Source organism: Dermacentor variabilis, chromosome 1 (genome assembly GCF_050947875.1).
Source record: "Dermacentor variabilis isolate Ectoservices chromosome 1, ASM5094787v1, whole genome shotgun sequence".
In the NCBI taxonomy this organism is placed as follows: Eukaryota; Metazoa; Arthropoda; class Arachnida; order Ixodida; family Ixodidae; genus Dermacentor; species Dermacentor variabilis.
In genome coordinates, this window is record NC_134568.1 from 52,794,106 (window position 1) to 52,818,113 (window position 24,008).

Consider the following 24,008-nt stretch of genomic DNA (forward strand, 5'->3'; position numbering starts at 1 on the left):
AAGCAGCAAAAGAGTTCTATAATAAATAATAATAATAATAATAATAATAATAATAAGAAGAATAAATGATATCGACAGTAACAATAAATCACGTGATAGGTCTACGCTGAAGCTGCAGTAGCTCAGTATGCAACCTTAATAATCGCGAGCCATCAAATTTAACCTGCAGTATGGAGGAAAAATGAATGAGTTGGTGAGGGTTCATGTCGATGTTTGCGCAGCGCTCACAGTTGGACGAGAGCTGCGAGCGCGGCACAAACCTCAGCATAAAATTTAACCTATGACAGCGTGACGCCGCTTATTCTTACCGACTGGTCGCCTAACTGTGCGCCGATATAAGCTCTCATAAAAGTTAGCGGCGTGGTTTGTTGCACACATGGCTTCGGAATTCACAACTAATCATGTTCGCATATCTGTCGACCAGACTGACCCAGCCACGCCTATGCCATTTCAGCGCACGTCATAAGTTCCCACTGCTTAGCGAGCGTGGCTTGCTCTACCACAGGTGCACATAGAAGCAGCCGGTGCGTCCTGGCCTTTGTCCTGAGTGCCGCTATTCTGCTCTGCTTTGGCGCGAGCTGCTCTTGCGGGCGAGACGCCATTGGCAGGAGGGTTAAAAAACAAAACTCAAGAAAGAAGAACCAGTTTCTTTATGAGAGCGGAGCCTGCTGCCCGCGAGCGTAGCTTCTCTTCGAGAAGGCTTGCACGCGGCGAGTAAAGTGGAACTTGCCGCAACTGGCACTGCCGTATCTGTATACGCGTCGTGCTATCTTAACGGCTGATCGAGAACGCGTCTTGCGCGTTCATAGCGTATAATGCGCGGCATGACTTTGGAAGAGGCATTACGGTGTTGTTACCCTGTCCTGGAAATAGAAGACGACATGAAGCGGCAAACTGTCGAGGATGTTGTACGCCCCTTCGTCCTTGACCCCGACACGGTGCGCAAGGTGCGGGATACGTTTCGGAGAGAGATGGAGCTCGGCCTGCTCACGAACCCCGAGCAGCCCTCGTCGCTTCAGATGGACCTGGCTCACATTCCCGAACTCCCCGACGGCACGGAAACGGGAGATGTGTTAGATCTGGACCTGGGCGCAACCAACTTTCGAGTACTGCACCTCCATCTGAAGCCCGGGAGCCCGGCTAGGTGCCGAGTGCAGCACTACGCTGTGCCGGGTGCTGCGAGAACGGGTCCCGGGGAGCGGCTGTTCGAATTCCTGGCAGACTGCCTATGCGATTTCGTGGAGGCGAACGGATTGGCGGGGCAGCGACTGCCGTTGGGCTTCTGCTTCTCTTTCCCGACCGTGCAGAAAGCGCTAGACGCCGCCATACTGACAGAATGGGTCGTGAGCTACGACTGTTCGGGAGTGGTGGGTGAGGACGTTGGCCGCATGCTCAGGGAGGCCATACGCAGGTAAAGAATAATTTTTACGATCTTCCTTAAGGTACCTCTCACTTTTTCACTGCTAGTGAAGATATTTAGACTGCTTTGTCCGTAAGGATTTGTTCAATATTCGGATGAAGGTTTGCTATTCAGTTCGATGCACGGAGTAGGTTCAGGGGCTTTGTCGCAATAGTGTTTTGAGGGATCGGTTATTTGACATTTTTTAAAAATTATGGGGCTTTACGTTCCGAAACCACAGAAACCACTTTCTGATTATGAGGCACGCCGTAGTGGAGGACTCCGGAAATTTCGACCACGTGGGGTTCTCTAACGTGCACCTAAATATAAGTACACGGGTGTTTTCGCATTTCGCCTCCATCGAAATGTGGCCGCCGTGGCCGGGATTCGATCCCGCGACCTTGTGCTCAGCAGCCCAACACCATAGCCACTGAGCAACCACGGCGGGTTATTTGACATTTTGAGTGGCATATTGACAAGAAATGTGACTTGCTCAAACGCATTCCGGGTTCAAGTTTTTGCGCTTTATTTGTCTACGTATTCACAGAAAGATGTGTTACTAAATTTTAATGCCGCATTATGAAGCTTTGCTGGAAATCTCCAAATGGTATATGTATTCATCTCAACGTTTAATATCCAGTGGAATATTGTAACAGAGGGCCCTTTTCTTGAACTGTAACACGCTTTCACTCCTATTTTCCGCGAGGACGAATATGGGCTGTAGCTACTCTAATGTAGACTTTATTGCGACATCCATTAGATGGACACTCCAGGTGCATTCCTGCCGTTGCATTTCCGTATAAAGTCCGAGGGCGATAAGATCATCCCTGCGCTCCGTATGCTGTATGCGCGTGTAAAAGCGTGCGACGTTGAGCCGGTGATCGCGGCTCGACAGCGATCGCCGGCTGAGGGTAGAAGGAGGGGGGGGGGGTTGTGTTTTGTTCCTGGAGGCCAGGGCGGCTGCGTGCGCCCGCCGGGGCCGCTGTATCTTGAAAGCCATCTCCGACGAAGACAAAATCAGCCCTTGCTCTGTGTTATTGCGGCTTAGTTTGCGCTGATGCGAGACGCAGCACGAAGATCAATTCGCTCTCTGCTGCTTCCGCGTTTGCTCACTCCAGCGTTTTGACAGCGAGTTTCCGCGGTCATCGAATGAGATGTGTTCATGTTTGCTTGTACCCCCGTGACACCATGGTTGTTAATTTATTTAGTATGCCTATGTTTACAAATTTCCATGGCGGATAAAGCTACTGTCCTTACTTTGTACAGCTGTCCACTAATTTGCTATCGCAATCGATGCTTCACGTTTCGAGTGAAACTGCGACTTTTTTTATAACCTCTTTCGTAATATTTCAGACAGATGTCATTGACACTCACCTTATGAGTACATCATACATGGACATAGTTTCCGTTTGCATAAATAACACCCCGGCATTTTCTTTCAGGTTTTGACGATAACTCACGATTTTTGAAAAAGTACTTAACCACACTGGCTGTTAGAATAGCGGTTCTGTTAATACACTGCGAACTTTACGAATCTAAAATGCCCCTACGACGTGCAGTACGGCTCGCTCTCGCGGAATTTCTAATTGTGTTGAATAAAATTCTTGCTAGCTGTACCGCAAGGCTGCACAATGAGAGCGAAGTACGTACAGAAAGGGAACTTGTTATCCAGACATCGCCACGCTTAACACGCTTCTAACGTGTAGGAACCCTATTGTGACCATGGCTTTACAGTACATACTGCTATACACTAATTTTAGATCCTGTGTGGGGCCTTCATGTTCATACGCTGCTCTGCATGAGGAGTTACTTCCTAAAAGTTAATTTAGGCGCATAAAATACGGTCTGTGATACCACTTATCACTGAAAGCAGTGGCTGCTGTGTAAGAAAAGGGGAAAATTAATTAATTTACGGGTTTTAACTTCCAGAACCTATTACAGGACTAGGCCAGACGGCGTAGTTTAGAGCTTAGGGTCAAATTTGACGGCATGATGCTGTAAAAAAGGCACTGAAACCACAGCACACCGATGCTTTTGCATTCCCCCACGATTTCAGCAAAGTTAAGAATTGAAGTGACGCTGCTTGGAATTAAATTCGGTACCCTGTGCCCATCCACAGCAGGCCATAACCACTGAAACACTTCGAAGAGTAGGATAGGAAAAACTAGGCTCAAGAACTTATTTCAATACATGAGATCGTACAGTCTTTGCCTGCAGCTGTAACGCCCTGCAACGCAGTGTAACAACATACCTGCACTCCGCAGTGGCCCAGCGGCTATGGAGTTCTGCCACTGAGAATGAGGTCGCGGGTTTGATTACGAGCCATGGCGGCCGCGTTATGACGAAAGTACAATGCGAAACCACTCGTGTACCGTGCTTTAGGTGCTCATTATAAAGAGCCCCAGATGGGCAAAATTACTCAGAAGATCCCCACTATGTCGTCCCTCATACCACGGAGGGCGCCTGCGGCAGCTGGCGTTTGGTGTATTGTAACACCAAGTACTCAAGCACATGGGTGTCGGACTCTCCCGTGCTTAACCGTGCGCGGTGTATAGCCGTGACCCGGGAAAGGGGGATCCTGGGGCTCGAGGTGATGCCGGTTGTTCGGACCGTCAAGGCCTCTCGGTAGAGGCAACGCACCCCTTTGGTCTCGGCTTCACGTCGACGTCACCCCCGGACTGAGCCACCCAGGGGAATTCGGCAGTTGCCTTTTCCTGCCACTCGTCTCCCATATTCGTCCTTATCTCTCTTTCAATTTTTCTTGTCGTCTCTTTATTTCCCTTTACTTCCAATTTTCTTGGCAGCAAGGGATAACCTTGTGTGACACAACCACCCTTGAGAAGAAGGAGAACCGACAAGCTCGGTTTTGTTAATCATGACCACATAACTTGCCATGAACACATAAACTTCTCGCCGGTAGGACACCAACGGCGAGAAGTTATCTTTTCTTCCACTTTCATTTTCCTTTTCTTCATTATCTTATACATTCAAATTTCTACTACAGCTAATTTCCCCGATGCTTTCCTTGGCTTCATTGTCTGTTGGCTTTCTGTGGCCATAATCACCCTTGGTTATTCATATTTGGTTATAGCAGTGGCTACAGCTGGCGTTTGCAGGACCTGTCCTCACCGGGCCCTGCAGCGTCTCCTCGTTGGACTTTAAAGTTGGCGGCTGGCGCTGCTGCCAAAAATTTTGACTATACTTATGGCAAGTTCTTTCCGCCTACTCCCTTAACGCTCTCAGAAAGAAGAGCCCGCCTAAGAAGTATTCAAGTTTTTGAGCCGACAATTTTGCAAGTTTCAAAGATTTCATGTTGTACATTCTGAAAAAAAAAAGGTGGAGCGAGAATGACCTCACGTTTCCTGGTTGAGAAATCACTGATTGAAGGTTTTGGTTTAGGTTTTAAAGTTGCCAAGTTGGCAAGCGGTGATCTTCCCATGGAGTAACGTGATAAAAAGAACCATGAACAGCTGCGCAAACTTGTGTCTTCCGGGGACGTTCCAGTGAGTGCGAACCCGCACCGTAATGTCATTTTCAATGATAATCTGATGGAGCTAACCGAGACTGAACTTTTAGAGAGATGGGGTGACCAGAATGGTCATCCGTTTGAAAAGTATTAAGATGCGGGATGGAAAAAAGGTTCAACCTAAGCATCTAATTCTAACATTCGGCTCAGTTGTGGTATCCAAAATTATCGAGACAGGCTACATGAAGATCAGGGTGAGTCCTTGTAACCCCAGCCCTCTTCGATGCTTCAAATGCCGGAGGTTTGGCCGACGAGGCCGACTGACTTGCGCCAAATGTAGTATTGAACATCCGGCTGAATCATGCGAGAACGCTCCTCAATGTGCCAACTGTGATGGGGAACATGCCGCCTACTCGCGGTCCTGCCCGTCCTGCAAAAAGGAAAGAGACATTGCAAGAAATAAAGTTAAGGAGGACATGTCATTCAAGGAGGCATGAAGGCGGGTCCTACCTGCCGAAGAATATCTTTGACAAAGTGGCGCGTCAAGGCGCAGCGTCAAAACGGCGTCCAGCAGCTGTCCTTCCCGCTAGAAGCAAACAGGCGGCAACGTAAACTGCCCCCTCGACTGCTGCAGTTAACGCTGCGCCGCCATGCAACTAAAAGAGGCTCATCGGCCTCTGGGCTGGTGGACTCCAGGGCTTCGTCTCTCGAGATGAGGCCTTCCCCGCGAACAACTCACTCGTAAGCGCGGGTGTCAATCGCGCCGCAAGAGGCGATGGACACCACTTCCAGCAAAGCGTTGCAGCCAGCGCCTAAGGAGCGGCGAGAATCTCGACCGCTCCAAGAAAGAAAAACCACGCATCACAGGCCCAGTAAAGGGTGTTGTGAGCTAACTTTCCTTTCTTATGCACACAGTACAAAACTCATTCTTTAAAACTACAGAGTCTTTTAAGATCTCTCTATAGATGTGAACGGTGAAAGCCTACTCTTCCTCCTCTAATCACTCACCTCTTTCTCTTTGCATCTTCTCTTTCTCTTTGTTGTAGTCATTACTGCTCGCTATTAAGGTTTCTTAGTCATTTGCAATCAATGGTGGTCATTACAAGTTGTCGTTAGACATGATGGTCATATCATAGTCATTAGCAGTCATTAAAAGTCATTTCACTTATTATTAGTCATTACTGGTCATTGCTAAGCATCTTTACTCATTTCCAATGGATTGTAGTCGTTAGAAGTTGTGATTAGACATATTGGTCATTTCGTAGTCATTGCTAGTCATTATAATCATTACAAGTCATTATTAACCTCCACTAATCACTATTATAACGATATCATTCACCTAACTCTCACTATCAATCATTTTTCATTCTTTAATGTGTCTAATCTGTCTTCATATATCGTAGTGACGTATCGGCGGACATTCCGGCGGGCAGGTATGCTTACACAAACTTCACCATGCGCCTAGAAAGGCTTTAGGCTTAATATGGGCACTCAAACAGTCCAATGGAACGTCAGAGGGCTTCTTCAGTCTTGATGACGTTCAAGAAGTCCTTCGGAAATTTAGTCTCAGGGTCCTGCGCGCTCAAAGAAAGCACCTCAAAAATACAGAAGCAAATCTGCTCCGACAATATGCTATTTTTCGTGTAGACAGCGATGACACTGCTGCAACAGCCGGTGGTGTGGCTATTATAGTCCATAAAGGTGTCGCCTGCCGGGATTTAAATCTTCGTACGCTCGTTGAAACAGTTGCTGTCCATGTGGTGTTGTTTGATAAGCTAGTCACTACCAGCTCTGTATATATCCCTCCAAATTACCATCTTCATAAAACCGAATGTGAAAACTACATCGATAAACTTCCTGAGTCTCACATAGCTGTAGTAGCTATGGGGGGACTCCCCTTGCGATGGAAAAGGGCTTTTAATGGAAGATTTCCTCTTTTCAACTGGTCCATGCTTACTCACTAAGAAGGAGCCGATGTACTGCAGCTTTGTACCCAAAAACTAATATTCAGTTGGCTTAAGCATAGTATCCAGTACTCTCACACCGTACCTCGAGTGCAGCGTTATTATATTCTTGGTAGGGGCAAGGGCAAAGAAGAGCGAGAAATCTTGGAAGCGTACTACATCAGTTTATTAGGTGATGACTGCGTTTGTACAACCTCGGTGCGCTTACTTGAAAAAGAATTTGAATTTCTAAGTCGGTCACGATAGAAGCGTTTTCTGTCTTTTCATGCTATGTGATTAGCGATGATGCAGTTGCGCATGCTCTGCTGGCCTTGCTGCGACTACACCGATTCTAATAAACCTCAGTTGATAGTCCAGTCGTTGTGGTGTGAACCTCTCCTCTTGTCCTTTGTGTTTTTGACTGGTTTTTTCGTTCAAGTATGTACCAACTGGCCCAGATTTCAACCCTTCTGCAGCGTTATTAAGAATCTTTATGGAAGTGACCACTTCCTGATAGTTTGAAATCTTACAACACAGTATGAATGCTTCCCACATCTTCCATATTCTTCGATGCAAGGTTGACTCGGCCAACTGAGAACTGTTCCGAGGACTTGCATGTTTAAACAAGGCCCGCATTGTTGGTTTTAATACGGACAATGCTGTAGCTTACTTAGCAGGTTTCATAATAGACGCTACCACAAAATGCCTCCAACAAACGAATGGACCGGCTAATAAACGGCGCCTCCCTTGGTGGAATAATGGATGTTAAAAGCAAGGAAACAACAAAACAAAGCTAGCGGGGTTTCTTCGTGAATCTCCAGCTGCCGAAAACCTCACTAACTTTAAACAAGCAAAGTCGCAGGGCGGAAAAACGCGTCGACGGGCTAAGAGAGATAGTTCGGAGAAGTATACTGTATCCGGTATATTAATTCATACTCTGAAGAGAGAAAGGTGTGGAACAGTGTGAATAAATTAAAAGGCTGACAGTCTCGTCACCTACCCCTAGTAAATACCCAAGATGACAGCCTGGAAAATCAGGCAGATTTTATAGTAGAAAATTTGAACAAATCTCGAGTGCATCACACTACACGCACACTTTCCTGCGGTTCAAAGAACACACCGAGGGACAGCACCTTCGATGCAGATGTGCAAGAATCGAGGCATGCAATCACCCGTTCAGTTTAGCTGAACTTCAGACGTCTTTGAACTGTTGCAAAATCTCGGCGCCAGGTAGTGAGCACGACATTTATGAAATGACCAAGCACTTGCACTCGAAACGTTTAAAATACCTTTGCCTGTTTTCAACGCTATGTAAGCACTTGCGTAGATTCCATCTGCCGGGAAAGAAGTTATTGTTATTCCCATACATAAACAAGGCATGGACCCGTCTCTTGCCTACAGTTACAGGCCAATAGCTCTAACAAGTTGCCCGTGCAAGCTGTTTGAAAAAAAAAGTAAACTAGGGCTTAATCTGTTTCCGAGAGAATAACAAAATATTAGACCCCTTCCAATGTGACTTTGCAGAAAATAGGTCAGCAATAGACCACGTTGTTCGCATAAAGTTAAACATGAGAGATACGTTTATACATAAACGAGGGTCTCGAATCCGGTAACATTGATGCCTTCAGGTAGCATCTGTGGATTTATTGACCCGTTGCCTTCACCCAAAAATATCATGTTCTCGTGACGCCTACGGCAGAAAGGATGTTACACGTCCGCCGCCAAGGTCTGTGAGTGGTGGCGCTGGCTAACACTCCCAGGGGTTCTACTAGGAAACATAAATACCCAAGAAAGTGGATGGGGAAACGGCGCCGCGGTAGCTGAATTGGTAGAGCATCGCACGCGAAATGCGAAGATTGTGGGATCGTTCCCCACCTGCGGCAAGTTGTTTTTCATCCACTTTCATTTCCATTAATTTCTCGTTTCTTTATTTCATTTATAAAGCGCAAGTAATTTCCCCTATGTTGTCTTTGGTGTCAGTGGTTGTTGGCTTCTTTATAGGGCGTTTATACATAAGCAGTTTGTACCTTCAGTATTGCTAGATATAGAGAAAGCGTACGCTATGACATGGCGCGTCGTGGTTGTACGAGATCCTTCTGCAATAGGCGTCCGTGTTAATATGTTTAACACTGTCGAAGGCTACCTGTTTAACTGCACATTCGACGTAAGAGTGGGCAATGCTTTATCTAGATCATTCACACAGGAGATTGGTCTGCCATGATAGGGCGTGCTTAGTTGCACAGTCTGGATTACAAAAACGAATTCCCTGTATACGGTCATTCGACGCACAATGTTTTATTCCGCATAATTCATTGTTGTGTTTTCAAATCCTGCAATATTGGTACCGGTGAACGATAAGTACATCTTGGAATAAACGAATCGTCTGAATGGGCGGATGAGAATGGCTTCGAAATAAACATAAAAAAGTATTCGCGTACTTTTCTCAAACAAGAAAGGAGTAACCCAAGTGCCAAGTATTACGATCAAGAAAGAGAAACTCTCGGTAAGCAACGAACACAAATTTCTTGGAATAATGTTAGACTCGAAGCTCACGTTTATTCCTCATATGCGATACCTGAAGACGGAAAGTCTGAAAACAATGACACTCTTCAAGCGTCTGTCGCGCACAACATGAAGTAGTGATTGCAAATGCCTCCTGATCTTGTACAGTAGCCTCGTCTGCTCTCGAATTCAGTATCGGGCTATAATTTATTATCCTCGACCGAAGAGCGCACTATCCTGGACCCTGTTCACCATTTAGATATCCGCCTCATGACTGGTGCTTTCAGGGTAAGTCTCGTAGAAAGCCTCTACGTAGAATAAAATGAGTGGTCACTACATCTACAGAGGTCATATTCAAGCATCACATTTTCTAAAAGTATTTTTGATTCCTGAACACCCTTGTTGCTAAACTGTAAATGGTGTGTTCTGTGCTCTGCTTTCTAATAATCAGCCCACAGCGACTGCGCCCTTCCCAGAGCGTGTGAGGAAGCTCAGTCATTAAATGGATGCGCCACTCTTAGAACATTGCCTAATGTTTCCAGCAAAGCTGCCACATGTGAAGTACTCATGGTAGGAGTATTACAATGACGTGTATTTTGGAGAATTCGGAACATCCTTTTCTGAATCCATTGTGTTGCACCAAGAAATGAGCTTCTTAACGGCTGATGCACATGCAACATTGTCGGCTGTGAAACATGCCCGGAATATGTACGAAAAGCCATGATATTCACCGACTCTCCCAGTGTTTTAAGATCTTTATTGTTGTTCTGTAAAAGTAAAAATGCTGTAGTAAATTTTCATCCTTCACTTCTGTCTCCAGCATACATGTCTAGCCAGCATGTCGCAATATGCTGGGTTCCGGGATATAGAGACATCGAAGGTAGTATCCTGGTGGACAAAACAGGCACATCTGTAACAACAAAAACCACCAACACTGTAGCTGCCCCTGCCGTAGACTTGAAGCGGGTCTTAAGGAAAAAGCTTAGCAGCTTTTGACAGCGCTCATGGGACAATGAAATGTCAAATAACCTGCATGTTACTAAGTCACGGTTAGGGAATTGACCACCCATTACAGAAAAGAACTCAGTGTCTTGCACTCTGTGAAAAAGGATAACCAGCGAAGCTGTGTAATGTGGGCCCTTTAATGGCGAACTGCACCTCCGCCGCGGCTTGGCCGGGCATTGCACTATCTTCAGGATCGGCTCACATATAAGGAGTGCTTAACGCCTGCTTCAACTCCGCCGTGGGTCGGGCCGGTTTTGCACCATCTTCAGGACCGGCCCACGTATGGGGAGTACTTAACGCCTGCTTCACCTTCTCCGCGGATCGGCCCGGCATTGCACTATCTTCGGGATCGGTCCATGTATGGGAAGTGGTTAACGCCTCCTTCACCTTCGCCGTGAATCGGCGCGGCATTGCACTATCTTCGGGATCGACCCACGTATGGGATGTGCTTAACGCCTGCTTCACCTTCACCGCGGGTCGGCCCGGCATGGCACTTTCTCCGGGACCGGCCCACGTATGAGGAGTTTTTGCTTACGACGCCAACAATGACACGAAAATTTCCTTGGACGGTAGAGGTATACAGCTCCGCTGTAAGAAAATGACTCGGGAACTCCTTTGGGAGTTGTCTAAGAATGCGTAAGCATTGTGCCATTTGGTCATTTCCACGCAGCCCGGTCTCATTGCCAATGTTATGAATCTTGATCCGACCGCTATAAGCGACAGCGCAGCGGCGACAAGAACTGCTGCGGATGACTCAAGCTAACTACTGCTGGTGACGGTGCCAGGTACGCTAGTGACGTTCAGATCATTATAAGCTGTTGTCGCTCTTTAGTCTCTTATCCATCCGCGTCGAACCGGTGTGAACCGTGATCAACCGTACTCCGCCGGCAGCTGCGTAGAGAACGGCAGCGTGGGCCTGTGTTCTTACCGCTTAGTTCGCGTTGAAGCGAGACGCGCAGGCCCTATCGTGAAAGCGATCTTCGACGGCGACACAGCGCGCCGAGCGCTGATAGCTTCGTGTGCGCTGTGTTCTGGCCATTTCGTTCGCATTAAAGCGAGATGCAGCACGAAGGTTCATTCGCTGGCTGCTGCGGGCCCTATCTTAAAAGCGATCGTTTTTGTGACGGACGGACGGACGGGCGGACGGACAGGTCCCAGTTGGGTAGGTATAGAAATGCTTACACATTTTAAGCATGACGAACCACGGTCATAATGTGTCGACTAAGAATTGGGCACACATATAGCACATTCTAATAACTGTTGACCGACGATGACCCACCTAGGTGTCGTAAGCGGGGAGAGACGTTGGGTGTACTGCACGTATTCCTGGAATAGCGTTAAATAAAAGCGCATACGAAAAAAAGTACTTTCGCTTACCCGGCCATCAGCAAATTCCACTTCATCCAGAAATATTCCTTGGCTTTTTGATAGCAAATCAGTTTTAGATTTTTCAAATAATGTTTGCTTACACCGTGTTATTCACACAAGTGATCCGTAGCACAGCCTCTTATCGAAGGCTACTGCTGCGATTGTAGTATTTAAGGCATGTGCTCCCCTCCCCTTGTGTGCAAGGGTCTGTGTGAGGCAATAGTGTTACCTGATTATTCCTACATTTTAATCTTACAACTTCGCAACATATATTTTGTGCTTATAGGTCAACTCACATGTCATAGTTTTATGCATATAAAGTGTACATAAGGCATTTTACAACAGATAGTTTATGCCACTACACAGCAGCATCATAGCCATTTATGACTGAACACACCATCGAATACTTCATACCATTTCCTGCAGCTCATTGGCCATTATTAGCCCTTGCGCTATTGAATCTATTACATCATAAGCGTCCCTCACAGCCGCACTGTGCAAATCCAGAACTTTAAAATCTATCATTAAAGAAACAATAATGCGTTTCGGTTGCCAATCGTCATTAGGTCAGATGAAATTGACTAAAGCATCCGGCTCCCAGATTCGTGTGTCTTGGCGTGAACCTATTCCGTGTGTACTTACGCACCCTTACTTTAGTATAGTTATCTGACAGGGCTTAGTGGCTCTGCGTTCTTTTCTTACATATTTTTTTCTAGCTTATTTGACAGGCTTTCGAGACTGACTGTTTGGCTCATTTATAAATCACTTGGACTTTCAGTCTTTATGTGATTTTGTGACTTTTTTTAATGTATCTGGCCTTTAGTATTCTAGCATCTCTATGTGAAAAGGAGTTGGCAACGCCAATTAAAAAGACCAAGATCTCCTACGTATATGTATTAAAAAATCAAACAGCAAGAAAGCAACAACAGCGCCAGAATGAAATTAAATGTAAGCACGCAGGCCCGTCTCATCTAGGTACTGCAAATATACCTTATAAAAGCTCTTGGCCATGAGCAAACCTTCAATAGTTCGAAGGTTGATCGCTTCTGAACTTCAAAACCCCTAAGTATAGTTTAGCCGGCTGTCATTGTTCCAGGGCACCTGCAAAGTAGATGATGGGCATGTGCTGCCGATGAAGGAGCGTATGATTTAGGACATTGCACATTGTCTTGATATGGTTGACCTTAGTTGCAAGTACTGGCTGGAGTAAGGGGTGCCCCGGGCTGAGGTCTCCGAGCAAGATTACGTGGAAGGGAGCATTTTTGTTTGTTCCCAACACCCATACGGTGATAGAGTAATGCTGGCTGCGTGCGTGTCTGCGACCAGTGTATATTCACCGCGGTGTCGTGATCGCTGTATTTGCAAGCACTGTGATGTAAATGTAACATGTGCTTTTTCTGTGACTGCAGGCGGACGCACATTGACGTAGACCTCGTGGCCATCGTCAACGACACTGCGGGTACACTTGTTCAGGGGGCTTTCATGGACGGTCACTGCGCGATAGGACTCATCATGGGTACAGGAAGCAATGGCTGCTACCTAGAGAAAGCCGAGAAAGTCCAGAAGATTGAGGCGGAGCCTGAAAGATGGAAGAGGAAGGATGCGCTGAGTGAGGTTATCGTGAACGTCGAATGGGGCGCTTTCGGTGACAACGGCGTGCTCGACTTCATCAAGACGGAGTTGGATCGAGTAGTGGACGACCAATCACTTTTCCCAGGCTCGTTCACATTCGAAAAGCTTCTGTCGGGCGAGTTCCTGGGTGACGTCGTTCGCCAAATACTTGCCGAGCTCATCCGGCGACGTGCACTCTTTGGAGGCAATGAGGCCGCAGTGCTGGAGCTTGAGAAACGTGGGACATTTACGGCTGTAGATGTGTCGCTGTTTCTCGAGGAGGAGGACACTCACGCTCGCGATATAGTGTCTCGTTTCAAGGGGAGCACAGAACGGATAACCGGAGACGACATCACCTTATTTCGCCACGTCTGCGGCGTGGTTTCGGCGAGGGCGGCCGCGCTAGTGTCGGTTTGCCTGGCTGAACTGCTAGAACGGGTGGACAAGCCGACGCCGGTGACTATTGCTGTCGATGGCTCTCTGTACAAGTACCATCCGACCCTGAGGGGGCACGTGGAGGAACTGATCACAGCACTGGTGCCGGAGCGGCCATTCAAGCTTATGCTGGCTGAGAACGGTAGCGGGAAAGGCGCCGGACTCGTGGCCGCTGTGGTGGAACGGCTGCGATCCACAAAGAAAAATGGGTATCATGAATACTTGTAGTCGAAGTGCCATACTTGTAGTTGCTTACTGCGATCACGTGTTTTAAAAAGAAAAGAAGTGGGAGGTAAAGGCTTTATGTCCTGCATGCAGCCTGGAGGTGTATGAGTGTAAGTGCATCATTTTCATATGAGTTTCTAAATATCATAATGCATGTTTTTCATAGCGTACAGTAACGCATATTATACCAATAAAAATTATAGCAACTTGTCGTGACGCAGAAGGCGACATTAAGGGCAGACGAACGAGAAAACTGCTCGCTTGTGGTAAGAAAGGGGTGGAGGAGCACTTCAGGCCCGTACGCCTGTCCCGCCCCCTCTATCGCTCATGTGGGAGCCACCCCGCCCCCCCCCCCAAAACATTTCCGGTATTCCTGGTTACACCGATGCTGGTGCTGTCAGTTTTGGTGATAGAACCATAGAATAGGCACAAAATATATAAAAATTGGGCATAGTGCCCATACATACAGATAGGCAGCGTATGGCTGTCGTGATGATGACACAGCTCTGTATTCATAAGCTGTAAATATGTGTTTGACGTCACCTGTAGTATAAGTTAAGGGGTCGCTAGTCAAGCGAGTCCCAACGAAAAGTCTGGCTATTCTACTGTGGCGCTCCCGAACCGAAACCTTGCAATGCGCTGTTGGGCTTGCATAGTACGAGCAAATGTGCCATCGAGACGAACGGAAGCCAAAACGACTATTTACTGCAGATTTACTTTTCTGAACGCGAAAATTCAAACCAGAAGTAAAGACAAATGTTAAAGAAACGAAACTACAGAGGTTCTTATGCTGACTCTCGAGGTTTCATTTATGAGAGCTGTTTGCTTGATGTGCTGTAAAATTCAAAAGCAGACGGGGATTTGAGAGAAGCAGTAGTGTGGGGCTCCGGAGTTGTACTCCCCGCCAAGGACTTTCCAGAGTGCTCGCAAAGCTCAGGCGAACCAATTGTTTTCGCACTCCGTCCCTCATCGCACTGCGGCTGCTGCTGCCGGGAGTCGAACCCGAGACACTGTGACTAGCATCAAGATGTTATAGCCACAGATTGTATGTACCACACCGAGTGTTTTTTATTTAATTTTATATATTACTAGCTTCAAATGAGAACTAAAAAAATCAAAATGGCGCAGTGGAGGTAGTAATGTATTTTTTTTTCGAAAACGCATTACTGGCAGCAGTGGATGTCATTAAATTATTCATATCCACTGACGAAATAAAGTATCTATGATTTGCTAGCTTCCCAATTAATTAGTTTGGTGTGTTGCAGTTGCTGAATTATTAAAGCCGCCAGTGCTCAAGACATGTACGCTTAGTAGGGATATTAAGATGGTCTTTACGTGCTGCTCTGAGCTGACTGTACGACAGAGCGTTCGCAGAAGAAAATATAGTGGGACTATACGGACTCGACCATGATTCGCATATAAAGCCACTACAGCCTTGCTGCCCTGTTAATTGACAACCGGGCTTTGCGACCCCCTTTCAACGCTCAGTGAACGCAGTTGTGTGCGTACACATAACTTTTTATTCAGAAGCGTAGACTGTTGGGCCAGTTTGTGAATCATGTAGTGTCCCGGCCGTATTACTTTCTTCATTGCTTGCTGTAGTCGTTTCGAGCTCAGACCGAATTATTATAGGCCTTCCAGCACTGGTTTTATAGTTGTTACGAAGGTATGTTTTAGATATTGGTGCCTAAAATATGTATTTCGGCCTTCTACTCCTACACAAATTCTCTATTAACATGCAATTATGCTTTCAGTTCAATAGATAACTGAAATCATTGAATGTTGGCACCACTGACGGCTTCTCGTGCCCGCAATCATCGTCGTTGTTACCGTGGCGCGTGATATAACTTTATAATTAATTAATTAATTTATTTATTCAAAAGCACCTTACAGGCCCTATGGCAGGGCATAAAGTAAGGGGGGCATATTAAACAGTAAAATGTATAAAAAGTACAAATTGCCAACAGGAACAGTGCTATAAGAAGATTACCGTGTTACACAATATTGAAGGCACTAGGAATACAAAGCAATATATGAAGGCACACGAACACTTGTTACTGTTAACAGAGCAAGGAATACCGTTCATGAAAATGATATACAACATGGCAAAAATGCACGATAACATACACTAGATTGGTCACTCGTTAACGGTATTAAATGGGAAAAGCATGAGTAACTGAGAGCGGAACGTATCGGGATTAGATATGGAGGCTATGTTATCAGGGAGGTCATTCCAGAGACGGATGGCACGTGGTAGTGCCCATGAATTAAATGCATTTGTTTTACCGTATATGCGCATGAAACTGAACTGATTATGTAATCTGCGTGAAAGAGAGTGGGGTATTTGTAGTTGCAACCGGGTTCGTTTATTAGTGTAAATATATTTGTGGAATAAGCACAGAAGAGCGATGTTGCGGCGGATATCTAATGGCGGCAACAGTAGGTCTAGTTTAATTTGTGTAATGCTCGAGTTTATACTGTAGTTACGGGATATGAAACGGGCTGCTCTGTTTTGTATCATTTCCGTCATATTTATTAGGTAATTTTGATGAGGGGACCAAATTGGGGAGGCGAATTCTAACTGTGGCAAAATGAATGTTTGGAAAGCGAGTTTTCGAATGTTCGGCGGGGCATTTCGCAAATTCCGTCGTAGATAGCCAAGAGAACGTGATGCTTTGGCGCATGTAGAAGTGATGTGTGGGGCCCATGAAAGATTCTTTGTAAGAACAACTCCAAGGTACTTATATGATGAAGTGCGGGAAAGCACAGTGTTATTAAGATGATACAAAAATTTAGAATTTAAGCATTTTCGGCTGAAGCACATCACCTCGCACTTTGTAAAGTTTAGGGTCATGAGCCATTTGTTACGCCAGTTAGCGATAAGGTTAAGATCTGCTTGAAGTTTCAAGTGATCGTCAGTCGTGTGAATAGGACGTTAGATTATGCAGTCATGGGCAAAAAGGCGCATGCAGGAAGTAATCTGGGTGGGCAAGTCGTTAATGTAGATTAAGAAGAGTAAGGGGCCGAGGACGCTGCCTTGTGGCACACCAGAGCTAACAGAAGAAGGCGGGGAAGAGAAATTGTTAACAACAGTAAACTGTTCTCGAAAAGAAAGAAAATTACGAATCCAGGATAATGTTAAAGAGTCAAGTCTTAGGGCAGATAATTTATAAATTAGGCGACAGTGGGGGCACTCGGTCAAAAGCTTTAGAAAAGTGAAGAAAGATAGAGTCAGTTTGAAAGTTGCAGTCCATGTTAAAGTGCAAGTCAGTCGTTAGTTCGAACGATTGCGTGTCACAAGAAAATCCCTTCCTAAAACCATGCTGATTAGAAAAAAAGAAATTGTGAGCTTCTAGGTGGCTGTAGACGTGGGAAGAGATTATGTGCTCGAGCATTTTGTAACATATGCAGGTTAAATATATGGGCCGATAGTTGTCAGCTGTATGAACATCTCCAGATTTGTGAATTGGTAATATTTTTCCTATTAACCAATCGGTGGGTAACTTTCCAGATGCTAGAGATTGTTGAAAAATATGGCATCAGATCTTGGTTGAGGCAGCGATGGTGTTCTTTAAAATCTTAGAATTAATGTTGTCAATACCGGCGGAAGTAGATATTTTGAGGTTACGAATGAGTAATTTAACGCCTTCAACAGTGATGTCGATTGGTTCCTTGTATGCGGCATCAAGTTCAGGAAAAGTTGGAACATTGGAAATGTCCTCCAGAGTGAAAACAGATGAAAAAAACGTGTTGAATACGGTGGGGCAATCGGCGCTAGAAATAGGTATGTTTTCTGTTCCGTGCAAAGTTATGGTGTTAGTATCTCTTGTCGGAGATATGGTTTGCCAATTTTTTTTAGGATTGGAAGTTAGCAGCGATGGTAGGTCTTGAGAGTAATATTTATCTTTGGCGGAAGATATCGCTGAGCAGTAATTGTTTAAACTGTCTTTGTATATCTTCCAAGCCTCAGCAGTGCGCACGCGTTTAGCCCTGTTATAAGAACGCTTCTTTCTATTCCTTAGTTTGCGAAGAGACTTGCTGAACCAAGGGCTGGATTTGTCGTTAGTTATGGAGATTATCGGGACGTAAAGGGCTACTAATGCTGTTAATTTGTCCCTGAAGAGCACCCAGTTGTCATTTATGTTCGACAATGAAATGAAGGTAGTAGCTTGGCAAAAAAATTCTTCTAGTTGGGAGTTAATCTCATCGTAATTTGCTCTGTTATAATCGCGAATTTGTTTAGTTGTTGTGCCAGACAGGGGCTTCGGGATACTAACAGCTAGTTCGATAAGGTTATGATCACTAAAGCCGCTCATATTTGAAATGGAAGTAATTGTGTCAGGAGCGTTCCTAAGAACTGCATGTATTCAGGCCTTTCCACACACATCTGTAGGATTGGCCATACTTTTTCTTATTCTAGCAAACATGCTGGCCAGTCAGATTTCACTATCTTCGTCGTCTGTTTTAAGACTGTGGAAGTGCGAACGGCACTAATGAGCTCACACTTACATATCACAGTATGCTTTGAATTAGCACATGAATATACATAAAGGCATTTAATTATTCATGTCAGAAAAGTGAGATAAACGTTTTTTATCACGCGTAAATCCATCTGAAGTTTCCATAAAGAGTAGAGGCATCATTATAATTCTAGCTTTGCATTCAAGCACACGAATTAACATCAGTAGTCGTTGCTTAACAATTTGTATTCAGTTGAAGTGAAATGAACATTCGAGACATTATAGCGACCTTTACGGCCAGATGAAATTCTTCTCTACAGGTAAACAGTAACTATGCAGGTAGTGACCTTAAAATGGCCAATTCCAGCTAACTGGGCAACAAATATTGAATCATACTCGCATCAGTGGGTTTAAGAATTCCAGCGGACAAGTCCCGTGTTGTGCTTCTTCGTTGGCTCCAGCGAAGAGCAACGAGGATGAAGAACAAGTTTGTTCAATAATCGCCTTTGGAGGTGGTCTGAATCTCGTACTTTTATGGCCCTCAGCACAATTCACCTACTTGGCGTGCAATTTTCTAGAATAGTAGAACATCTCGGTCCGCCGTGGCCTTATGAGAGTGCGGAATGTCAGCTAAATATTCCAAACATGCTCACTAAGCGGCTTGCACCTGTGGCCGAAGCAAGGTCTTTTGTCCTATATGTAAGAAAATGACAATATAGGACACTTTCCTGCATTTATGCAGCGATAGTTCTGTCGACAGAGATAACGGAGCTTGTGCAGCGGCTTATGTCATTTCTGGTCTCAGGTTGCCATAGGCTGCCAGATTTGAACACTTCGTATCCTGATAGGCATGTGAAATGTAGTCATTGAAGCATCATAGCGGAAACCGCAATATGGGTTGCCCCTACAGGCCAGTGTATTCAACGTACCTTACTCATCATTAGAGAACCATTCATCGCGGGCCTTGCTGTCGTTTTCCCCCACATTGGCGTAGAGGGCAAGGAGCCAGCTGATAGTCTTGCGCGCACAGCGTTGGCATTTAGGCCAACGAAGAAGGCTCCTCGTGGCACAAAACCAGTGAAGATGCAGGCTTTCTTAGGTCAATTTCATTCGTTTTGGTGGCCACCACATCAACCCTCTCTGACTAAGGGGCTACGCAGAACCGAATCAGCCATTCGCAATCGCATCCCCACAGGGCCAGTGCGAACTCCAGCGTGGCGGTGCAAGACAGGACTGAGCGCGCCATTGTCATGTATGCACTTGGTGGCAGTGACTGTTAGAGCCTCCCGAATTTTATACAGAAAGGAAAGTGTTAATTGATGAACTCAAGCGTAGAATGGCTTCGCACACACGCGCAAGTCCCACTTCGTTCCAGCGAAAGCGTTGGAGATTTAAGAGAGAGGTGTTCCAGCTCTTCCTCAAGTTCTGCGCGATGCCGACATGGAATGGGAATGGTGAGGTGTGTAGGCGAGCTTGCAAAGTTAAGTGGCGATGGACGGCGCCAAGCAGGTTGCCTACCACACTCGATAAGTGGCGCTTTTGCAAGGCTCAGACCACATACAGCTAGCGAGACGGTTCTGAATGGTTGGGCTGTAAGAGACGCTGTTGGTACACAAAGGTACCAACAGCCGGAGACACTACGATTACAGCCCTTGCATCGATTCACGTAAAAATACTCTGTTTCGCTCAATAGCTATCCTTCTTCTATCATGCGGTTCCACGGGAACTGTTGTGCGACTTCGGTACTCAAGCACAATTGGCGGAAATAAACTTTGCTCTCAAGAGCAAACGGTAATTGACGCTGAATTTCCTGTCCCCCGTGAGCTTTGCTCAACAGTTTTTAACAACACATTCTCGCTATCTATTTCTCACGCTCTATTAGATACTTTACCGTCCGCACGTGCCTTGATGTACCCTGAGATGGAGCCGATTTCGATGGACTTAGATGGCATATATAATTTGATTAAGAAAGCTAAACTTTCTTCGTGGGCAGGTGCTGATACCATAAATTACATATTCCTTAAGAGTACCGTAGCGTATTCATCTGCTTTCTTGTCAAATATTTTTATACAGTCTCTGCAGAGTACAACACTTCCGGACGACTGGAAGACGGCGAAAGCGATTCCAGTCCACAAATCAAGTGATATACATAACCCCGTGAACTACCGGCCGATCTCCTTAACTCCTATTCCATGCAAGTTATTAGAGCACTTAATCTACTGCAACCTGATTAATTTTGTCGAGTCTAATAGTTTTTTTTTGCGTCAAAGCAGCATGGTTTTCGTAAAAATTATTCTTGTGAGACTCAATTAATAACATTTACCAATAATTTCTCTTCCGCTATAGATCGAGCTTCAGTTATTGACTGCATCTTCCTTGACTTCGCCAAAGCTTTCGATACCGTCTCACATCGACTACTATTACAGAAAATTAGCACACTCCGTCTTGATTGTGGCTTTCTTAAGTGAATTGAATGTTTTTTTTTGCAGAATAGAACATAGTTTCTGTTAATGATCACGACTCTAAATCACGCTATGTAACATCCGGTGTTCTTCAGGGGTCAGTCCTTGGGCCTCTTCTTTTTCTAATTTATATGAATGGACCTGCCTGATTCTGTTACTTCTAACATAAGGCTCTTTGTAGACGATTGCGTTCTGTACCGCGTAATTTCTGATGAGTCTGACTTCTCCGTACTTCAATCTGACCTAAATAATATTTCGTTTTGGTGTGATACATGGCTTATGAAACTAAACGTTAACAAATGTAAAGCAATGAGGGTGTCTCGAAAGATTAACCAGTCCATTTCTCAGGGATATCATCTTAACGGTGGCCCTCCTCAGATCGTCGACAGCTACAAGTATCTAGGCGTCCATATCACTAATAACCTGTCATGGCTATCACTAATAACATGTACACCATGTTATTAACAGAGCCAACAGTTCCCTTGCTTTTATTCGGCAGAATTTCCGCCTCGCTCCCGTTCCGTTCAAACTACTATTATATAAAACACTCGTGCGTTGCAAACTCGAGTACGCTTCATCGATATGGGACCCGTACACTATCTCGTTAACACAGTCCTTAGAATCGGTTCAGAACCGCTCAGTTAGGTTTATCCTCTCTAACTACTATCGCTTGGCCAGCGTTTCTCGCATGAAACAAAAGCTTGAACTACATCTCCTTTCTACAAGACGTCGAATTTCCCGCTTATGCATGTTGTATAAAATATACTACACTAATATTGACCTAAAAATGGCACTCCTTTCGCCTCCGAGCCATTTGTCATTCCGTATTGATCATCGAATGAAGATTGGGGTGCCTCAGTGTAAAAGCAATGTATACCTCGAAGCCTTCATCCAGAAAACAAGTCAAGGCTGGAATCACCTTCCCGCCTCCATCGTCACTACCACCGATCATGATGTGTTCTAGTCGGCTATATGTGACCATGTGCTGCTTCATTAGCGCTTTTTTTCTTCTTCTACTAAAATTAAATTATGGGGTTTTACGTGCCAAAGCCACTTTCTGATTATGAGGCATGCCGTAGTGGGGGACTCCGGAAATTTCGACCACCTGGGGTTCTTTAACGTGCACTTATATCTAAGTGCACGGGTGTTTTCGCACATGGGTGCTTGAGAGTAAATAAGTGAAATGAAATTAAATAAACGTGAATAAGACATGACCCAGACGGAACTGGAGAGATATACTGCCGCATGCATATCCCTCAGTGCCTACGCAACCCCGGATTCATCTTGTGGCTCGTCTAGTCTCGTGTTTTAAACGCGAGAATATTGACCAAAATTGGCGCTATTAATACTTAGCCTGTAATATGAACAGAAACTTCTGGCTCCGCGTGCGCTTCCCTGGTGATTTTGGTCGCAGTCTAACTTGGTTAAAAAAAAAACGTTTTATTAAGCAAACGCAATGCGCCCACTTTCATCTTTTAAGTACAGTAGTTCGAATGCAGATTGGACGTATAGCCTGGTAACGACACGGCAACTTAATTGATTCCAAAACAGACTGTTGTTCTAAAGGACGGCATGCAGCACCAGAATCCTAAAGCTTCTTTCTTGGCGGGCTGCGTAAGTTCCTCTAATGTCATGAGAACGCAAAATGTCGCCGGTCGCCTTTTGACCATCTTTGCAAGAATCTGAAGAGTGCCAAAATATTCCATCATCTCTGAAAAACGACCTGACCGCCCTACGCATGTACTGTACTGACAAGATGATTAAAAAGTGCCCTTCATATGGCGCGAGGAGTCGTTGCGGTAGGGAAAACTGAGCATGCCCAATATGTGCTTGCTAAGCCGCTGTCACAGTATGTCAATACGTATGCGCAGTATTTTGCTAAGTGAAATGCTTCTGACGTCTTTTCGTGAAGAATACCGTTGGTAATTAATTCCACTAGATGTAGACAAGGTACACCGCGTGCTGCTAAGAAGATGAGGCACTTCTGCCGTCATATTTAGTTCAGAGAAAAAAAATATTACTTCAAATTTTAGATGGAGTGAAACTTCAATGACAAGATTATCATAAATGGCTTATCTTTGGAGCTTGCTTGTGAATATTTCTGTCCGAAGCGGCGAGAAGCGTGACGACGGAGGGACGTGTCACCTTAGTCGTCAGGTATATTTGATTGCAGTAGGTGTCAGCATGCTCCTTTCCTTACATACATGCAGCCTTGCTATTAGATAATGTTATTCGGGATCCAATAAGAATTTCGCACCTTTCAAATATTTACTGGGAGTTTGCACCCATGCATTACAAGGCCATTAGGCGTATTCCACTGAGCGTGGCCCAGCTAAGGTCAGGTTGAATGAAATGGACAGATCCAATTGCCATTCGTCGTGATGCCACTCATGTATTATGTGGCGTGTTAGAGGCTCCTCCTATAAGTACCGCCTTACTCAGACCTTGAAATTCATGCCGTAACTGTTATTCTTGCACGTTGCAGTTAATTTAGATCGAACTTCAATAAAATTGTTAGCCTATACTCGCCCGCTTCGGCACCTAAAAGACAGTTTTAAGCATGTCATCTTAGCACCTACAACACTCTTTTTGAACGGCGGCAGGTCCATCTTCAAGTTACATTACTACATCCGCGGTTGAAAAGCAGCGACAAATAAAAGAACGCCAGTGTAAGCAAATGGTAGCTCTAGCGACACCGCCTGTGAAATCAATAAGCTGGCTACGCTATGTCGAGGGTTTGACGCCAGCCTTGCCTGAAAAGCTGGCATTTTATGTCAGAATGCTACCGTCCGAAATGAACATGCGGCGGTTGATAAATAAGAATATTTGAAAGCTGTAAGAAGAAGAGACTCAAGAGGTTGCTCCCACAGTTCAAATATCGAAGCGTACAAAGAAGTTCGCAACAAGTTCACAGTGCTATGTATTGACAGCAGCAAATGTTATCGCAAAACTTTTTAGCACTACTTTGAGGCGTTTTCTTCCTCGACAGGAGTTCTTCGTATCTGGACGATTTTTCATGCTTTAGCTGTTCCTGTTGTTCACAATCCGTCACATTAAATCCTCGATGTAGCCCAAAACTTTTCTTACTTAGTAATTGCAGACGAGTTTTGTGGACTAGTAACTTGGACTGAC

General features: G+C 45.3%; 1 protein-coding gene across 1 annotated transcript; it reads left to right on the plus strand.

The window, feature by feature from the left end:
* Window positions 1-496: 496 nt before the first annotated feature.
* On the plus strand, window positions 497-15,179 carry LOC142571217 (hexokinase-4-like). The gene is made up of 2 exons (XM_075679490.1): window positions 497-1,411; window positions 13,093-15,179. The coding sequence occupies exons 1-2, from the start codon at window positions 816-818 to the stop codon at window positions 13,955-13,957; spliced, it is 1,461 nt and encodes a 486-aa protein (XP_075535605.1). The 5' UTR covers window positions 497-815; the 3' UTR covers window positions 13,958-15,179.
* Window positions 15,180-24,008: the final 8,829 nt, after the last annotated feature.

Bases quoted from the DNA above. Each gene is read 5' to 3' on its own strand.
- LOC142571217 (XM_075679490.1), top strand. From the start codon at position 816: ATGCGCGGCATGACTTTGGAAGAGGCATTACGGTGTTGTTACCCTGTC. The intron at 1,412-13,092 runs GTAAAGAATAAT...CTGTGACTGCAG, and splicing joins CTCAGGGAGGCCATACGCAG to GCGGACGCACATTGACGTAG.